We start from the raw sequence: 7532 nt of genomic DNA, 5'->3' as shown, positions 1-7532 counted from the left end.
AACATATCCTCCAGAAAGAAAGAAAAGAAATTGGCCCTCAAAAGGGGCATTTGTATAGCATAAATAGAATGGTATCTCAAATTAATTTTTTATATTAGAAGAAAACCCAGTGTCAAAGGTTAATGGGTATCAATGTTTGAATATTGTATAAAGACAATTTATTCTAAAATAGAAAAAGTGGGATTTAGAAGTATTCTCCTGGAAAATAGCAGAGAGAGGGAGAGAGAGAGGGACAGAAATAATTACTTAAAAGTTTGTAGGGCATTTCCATAAAGCATCTGTCATTCTCCCTTCCATACCTTGCACCTTAAGAGAGAGTGTAGTGGCTGTATGCTACCTTTGAAAAGGTTCCCTGGATTGAACATGCCACTCCAGAGTCACACTTCCTCAGGTTGAAATAAAACATAACAACAACAACAAAATCTACAAAATCTAAGGTCGGAACAAGCATAGACTTTCCATGAGTTCAGAAACTCAGAGGAAGAATTAAAATTGCAAAGCACCTCTTGCAAAATGTACTACTGCTTGAATACCACACAAAACACTGCAGTAACCCCTGCTTAGTGCTTTGAGGTAAATATCCTGAAGGATACCCACTTAGGTCCATGAAGGAAGCTTGATTTCATTATCAAGGAAGCCAAGGGGGTTCCAATGCTTCTTTGTATTTGCTGTTTTATAATTACAGACACAATGGAAAAGTCAAGAAGTGTGTAGGCCTCAATGTAAAGAAAATGTTTCTCTAATAACTTCACTAAGAAACAAGCTGGATTTATGCATTCATAATTGTATAGCTCTACTTACCAATTCTTGCAAATGATTCACCAATACTGACACTTGGTATACAAAATTCCTTTTGCAAGGACATTAAATTTAATAGGCTAAGGAGAATTTATTGCAATATAATGCTTGAAACTGTATATACAATGTGCACATAGTAATAAAGAGGCCTTGAAAAACTGTCTTTGTCTATGAACTACTACTGCCCTTTGGAAATAAAAGCTCTCTCATGTCTCCTGGGCTACTTCCCTGTGACACACAGTGCCACAAACATCATGTTGAAAGTCAGTACCAAACCTAGTTTAAGATGAGTTTTGTACATGTGTTACTATACAATCAGGAAAAAAAGAGATACAATTTGTATCAACAAAAGGTCATTTCTGGTTATTTTAGGCATTGCTCCTAGCAGCTTTGGTTCATACACATTTTATGAGAAGAGAATGACAATTGTTTTTAGGAAATAAATACATATTCTGTCTTAAAAATATTTCCTGCATTGGGAGGAGCTTATACTTTTTTATTACTAAACATGAACATGTTCAAGATGAATTGCAGCTGACAAGATTAATCTTGTGCTTCCTGGTAAATTGTGCAGGTAGTGGACACTGTGGTGCCACTGATGATTTTAGTAGGAAGATGAATTAACCGGCACAAAGGCAATAGAGTCCTCTAAAATTGTCAAATGCCCTGATTTAGACAGGACAGATTTAGAAGGTGCAAGAAGTTGAAAGTATGAAATGGTGGTTGTGTGAAATAGGAAGCACTTCAGTGGCAGCTGTTACTCTCTATGGACCTACATGGCAGAACATACTTTTACACCTCAATATGCTGGGGAATGGAAAAAACAGAGGGTAGGACATGAATGTGAAGCTATGGTTAACAGAAGGGAAACATTGGTTTATACATTTTTGATCAACTAGGACAGTTATGGAGAGCCAATAAAGAGCATGCAAGCCATTATCAAACCACCAGAAACAACCCTGACTACAGCCTCACATTCGGAGTGTTTCAGAGTAAGAAACATTTATAGGCAGTGTCACACCTTCTCATGAAGAAACAAAAGGCCAAGGCCAGGCCTTCTTAACTTTTATGAAAAAACGACCATAGAAATTATTAAGATCCAGCTCATGAAATAGTGAGCTAGTCATGGTTCAAAATGCTGAACTATACAATAGATTCAAAAAGGGGGTTCATTTAGTGCAGCTTTAAAAAAAGAAAAACTAAAAATGCCTCTTTTAGAGGCATTTAGCTATAAAGGTTCCCACCCTGAGCAAGATAACAAGTTGTGCAAATGATGCCACTCAACCCAAAGTCCTGCCTTCTTTAGTAATGCATCTAAGAATTATCTAAGGGCAAGTTTGCTCTCTTGGCATGTATTTGAAGTGCATAACTGAGCCAGATATTAGAAAAGATGTAGCATCCCTTTTGGAAGCTACTTTTTCTATCTAGAAAATCCCCTGGTTGTGTTTCTTAAAGAAATTCTGCTCCACCAATGTTCAACTTCATTGCCCAAAGAGTGGACAGTAGGAGAAAGTGGATTACATGGCTGTGCACTCCATTACATTTTATTCTGTGATGTTGAATACTGCATAGATCAGAAGTCCAAAGCTCATCCATTAGACCCTTCTTGAGTGCAGCTTTTGTGTTCATCATTTAATGCCACATGAGTTTGGCCATCTTTCTGGTAGTAAATTCCTTAGCCCTGGTCAAACTCTTTTGTGCTTGTCTAGCACACACTTACTATGCTTGAAACTTGAGCTTATCAATCAGCTATTCTGCAGAAGATGGTAGCAATCTGATCCCTAAATTGCTGAGGTGAAGAGATTTAAAAGCTAACAACTCTTACTAAATGTTGATAAGTAAAAAAGTGCAAAGGAAACAGTTTGCTCTGTTGCCTAAGAAAGCAGTGTTCAAATATTAGCATGTAATTTCACTTTAAAAGTGAGTTGAAACTATGAAATGTGACATAAAATTATCAATTCAGATTTGTGATCTGTTTAGCTATAGACTAAGGACTGTGCAGAGCCTGTCTTATCACTATATAAAAAGTTATACAGAGATACACACACATTTCAAACTAAATGCATACAGTCATACATGCAATATAATTCCTAGCAGTAGATTTGAAATATAGCTCTAGAAGCTTTGATGTGACTCTATAGCTTGGTTAATAAAGATATTAAATGGTCAGATATCCATGCAATAAAGTATGCATTTGTTTTTAAATAGCTTTAAATATTCCTATTAAAAATTCTAAAAGGTTAATTCAACATATGACCTGATCTCGATGTTCTCTAAATTAGATATATCATCAATACTTTGTAATATAAAATGTGTAACTATGACAACATTCATAATGGACTCTCTTGGGGTTTCTTATACTTGGGTCTCTCCCCCTAGGTTTTGTCCTTCATTACCTGCATGATGCAGTGCAAAAGGGTATGAGACTTGGAATCAGAGGACTTGGGTGTGAGTCCTGACTTGGTAATTTGCTAGCAGTGTGACCTTAGCAAATAATTTAATCTCAATGAGCTTCAGTTTCCTTGTCTAGCAAACAATACATTAGTAAAACTTATCTCACAGGGTTGTTATGTGCTTCAATGACGTTAACAGTCTGTAACTTTTAAAGCGCAACACACAATTATTAGTTACTGTTATCATAGTATTAGTGCATTATTAGTATTAATATTCATGTTTGTATAAAGGAATAGGTACTATGTCATGTCAACGTGCAGCCCTAAGCTTAGAAACAATCAAGGCTGCCAGCTGCTGGGCATCTGCTGTGTGAGGATTCTTCTCCATCACTGCAAGGACGATGTTGGAAGGGAAAATATTGCAGAGGTTCTTGTAGGTCTGATACTGGTGCTCTGGGATCATATGCTCCCTGGAATCATTGCACATTCCGACCCAAGGATTCCTCCAAAGCTGCTCCATCTTTTCAGGTACGCTCCGTACCATCACTGGTTCATAGCATGGTTGCATGAGGTTGTTACTCAAGGGATAGGAATGGTAGCCATAGGAGTCAGTTGTACAAGGCAGTGGGTCCCAGCTAGCATGTTGTTCCCGGCACAGAGGAGGCCGTCTTTGCCTCATGGGGTTGCTCTCATAGAGGCGGGAGTCAGAAATGCTGTCCATCCGAGTCATCACCAGGGCACGTCCTGGCTGGGAAGTTGCCCCAGGATGGATATTGTGAGGCATGGGGTAGTCTCCAGGACAGCTGAAGCGTGCTCCAGTTGCTGGGTGCTGGGCATGCAGAACTAAGTGGGGGACTGACTGCTTGTGAGGGGCTTGCTTAGAATCCTCTGGGCCATAGCTCTGCGCTCGCATTAAGGCTTCATGGTAACCATGAGGAAAAGGCTGAAGACGGTTTTGAGATGCTGAGCGATGCAGCTTCAAACTGCCTTCAGGATGGGCATCAGCTACAGCCAAGTACAGGTTGTTGTAAGAGGAATAGTTGTCATTCCTGGTATGGCTCATACGGCTGTCTGGACAGAGGTTGGGATTCCTGGCATACACCCCCGAGTCTGCTTCAGCCATGTAGTACTCTCGATTATGCATGCTGTTGATGTTCATTTTGGAGAAGTCACCTAACATTGAATAATAGCCATGGTCCCCCAAGGACTCAAACTTTGGGTATTGCTCGGCATAACTAATAGGGGTCCCATGGCTGTTGGTAACCAGGATGGGGGGATACTGCATGCTGGCCATGTGCTCCAATGAAGACTTCTGGTGGGGGAAATGAGAGGATCCTGGCACTGGGCTACTGGCCGAACGGGTGTTGAGTGCACCCACTGCATGGCTTTTGGGGGGTGGGATTGTGGGGACACTTAGGGCGGTCACAAGTGAAGGTACAGAACTGGCCTCCGGCTTACGGGATATGGACAGCCATTCCTCAGGTTCCACAGCCACTGACCGGATGCTGGGATCTGATTGGCGCTTAGGAGCCACACGCTTGACTTCTGAGGTTATCTCACTTTTGGCATTAGACAACCCTGTGCCACATTTGGCCAGGGTGCCTTCGCTCATAGTTTTCACTGTGGATAGTTTGGCACTGATGCGGAGCTCATCAGCCACCGAACGCTGGGGTTGGTTGGCCCGCTCCGGATGGTAGTATTTGCACTTGTGGCCGTAGGTGCATTTTTTGCCTGAAAAATAATGCCTTGGGGTAAGACCTCTCTCAGAGTGGTGTGACTCTCTGTGCCAGAAACTGTCGTAACAATCTGGTCATTCAGGTTAGAGTTTTACTGTTTGGGGTTAAGGCAAAAAAGTAACTTTCCATAAAGATGAGAGACAGACAACACCAAGGAGGCATCACACACTGTGAGGGGAGAGAGAAGAAGAAGAAAGCTGGGGAGGAAACTGCAGTGTGAAAGCTAGGAGCTAAGCAGTTGAACAGCTTTTATTTTCTTATAATTTACAACTTTGCCTAGGGATAACCCGTGTGCTGAAGTGGTGTAAAGCAGCAGCAGGCAGTATAGTGCAATGCAAAGAGCACAGGCTTGGAGGCCAGTCAGAGCTAAGTTTCAATTCCAGCTATGTCACTTACTAGCCATGTGACCTTGGGGAGTGACTAGTTCCTTAGCCTCAGTTTCCTCTTCTGTAAACAAGGTTTGCAATTATTCCTATATTATAGGATTGTTGTAAAGATTAAATGAAGATAATGAACATGAAAATACTCTATGATTTAAATAAATGTTAATTGAGGACAAAAACCCAGATGTCCAAAAACCAATAATTACCCCCGAAAGACTGAACATCCAAAGTAGCCTCAGACCAGGCAACCCATGTTGCACTGTTAGGCTCACAAACTTTGTAACAGAGGGACTTGGGTAAGATCATTAAAGTACTCTATAAAACTATTTTTAAAAAGTAAATGAAACCAAAGTTTAGAAGCAAATTGAAAAGTACAGATCTGAAGAGAAGGGTATTTGTTAGTTGACAGAGGGTGCAATCACCTGCCTGAGAGACATCGTTCTTGGGGCAAAACCCAATTTGGCATTATCCTTTCTGCTTCTGTAGGCCCTGTGGGGTTCTGTGTTTCCCTGCCCCAGCAACACTGCTCAGAACAGAGGCAGCTAGAACACAAATAACAACTAATTTTAACAAGTAACAACTAATCTTTTCAATTCTGGTTACCCTTTTCTCATGCAGTTTCTAGGATGTTTCTTTAAATACCTAAATGAAAACACACAAAGACAAGACTTTAACTCACAGAAAGTAGACAAGCCAGAATTTTCCATTTGACAGGGAAATCTTGAAGATAAAGTATTCTGAGTCCTTATGCTTTCCTTAGTACAGAACTCAGTTTTGCACATAAGGTACTCACCATAAGGGCATGGTTGCTTCTTGTGTTCAGGAACAACAGGTCTCTTTCTTAAGAAATTTTCAAGGCTTGGACCATGGCGTCCTAAAGGATCATCTGGAGGCATAAATCTGAAAGCAAGCAAGAGATAAATGTCTTCTCTTCTGTTCCCAATACCACTTATCATAAGTGTATGCCTTAATTACCTCTTGCCTCTACTATTGTCACAGCCTCATAATTGCCCTTCCTGTCTCGTCTAACTTTTGCTATGCCAGCAGTTTTTTCTCCCTGTTCCCCCTTGATCACAAAAAATGAATGATTTTTCCTGTGCATAATTCTTCCATGGACTATATGTCCCAGCCAAACTAGCATACCTGCGGTTTTCCTCAACATGTAACCCACTTCCACACCTTTATAGATTTATTCATGATGTCTTCTTTACCTTTAATGCCCAGCAGCCCCCTTTCCTCTATCTGTAAACTTCAACTCAAATGTCATCTTCTCTGTGAAGCCTTTTCCTATTGTTTCACATAGATAAAGCAATTTAAAAATTGTAACTATAGCACTTATCACACCATACTATGGTTGTCTCTTCTTAAGGGTAAGTCTTGTTTCTTCCAGCATTTTATCCCCATGGCAGCCAGCATAACACACAGTACACAGTAAGTGTTCAGGAAATGTTTACTGATGTGAAATGAGATCTACTGTATTTGCCGGCGTATAAGACGATTTTTTGGCCCTGAAAAATATGCCTCCAAGTGGGGGGTCGTCTTATACGCCAGGTACACTTCAGATAGACTGCCCATAGTGCTTGCCCCGTGCCATAGTGGCCTCCCGATGCCCGCCCACTTCATTCCACATACCGTTCAGGCATCAGCAGCGCTGCTGGGTGTATGCTCGGCTGTTATGCGATTTTGCTGTTATGCGATTTTACCACACTCGCAAAATCGCACACAGCCGACCATACACCCAGTATGATAGCGCAAAATCACGAATCGCGATACCATACTGGGTGTATGGTTGGCTGTGTGCGATTTTGCGAGTGTGGTAAATTCGGGTTACCGTATATTTCTTTACATATGCATTGAAGATTCGCGATTTTGCGCTATCATGGTGCCTGTTAGAATGTTGAAGAGCTCGCACTTGCGCACTAGTGAGGTCCCAGGGAGATGCTGATGCAAGGGTGGACCAGACTGCTATAGTGACAGGGCGGGCAAACAGGGAGCAGGGACCAATCAAATCAGGCTTTGTATACAGCCAACAGCCAACCACAATACTGCCCCATTGTACAGTACAGCATAGAAAATGTCGACCAGTCAAACCCCTATCATCCCTATCATGGCACCAAGATGTCGTTGATGAACTTTTAATATCAGATGATGAAGAGGAGTTTGAAGGCTTTTAAGGTGAAACTGTCACGCCAGCAAACTTGCTAGGGACTTGCCCAGGAGAG

At 41.3% G+C, this 7532-nt stretch overlaps 1 protein-coding gene across 1 annotated transcript in view; it reads right to left on the bottom strand.

The window, feature by feature from the left end:
• The window catches only part of ZC3H12B (zinc finger CCCH-type containing 12B), a gene marked incomplete at its 5' end in the record, with an annotated part of 19750 nt that continues 12218 nt past the window's right edge, over nt 1–7532 (bottom strand). The window contains 2 exons of the mRNA XM_006773741.2: nt 1–4922; nt 6104–6210. Of these exons, the coding sequence (XP_006773804.1) occupies nt 3502–4922; nt 6104–6210 (1528 nt within the window). The remainder of the gene's footprint in view (nt 4923–6103; nt 6211–7532) is intronic.

The sequence above is a fragment of the Myotis davidii genome, unplaced genomic scaffold (genome assembly GCF_000327345.1).
Source record: "Myotis davidii unplaced genomic scaffold, ASM32734v1 scaffold2627, whole genome shotgun sequence".
Taxonomy (NCBI): Eukaryota; Metazoa; Chordata; class Mammalia; order Chiroptera; family Vespertilionidae; genus Myotis; species Myotis davidii.
The sequence above is the reverse complement of the archived record's forward strand: the minus strand, read 5'-3'. Positions and strand labels throughout refer to the sequence as shown.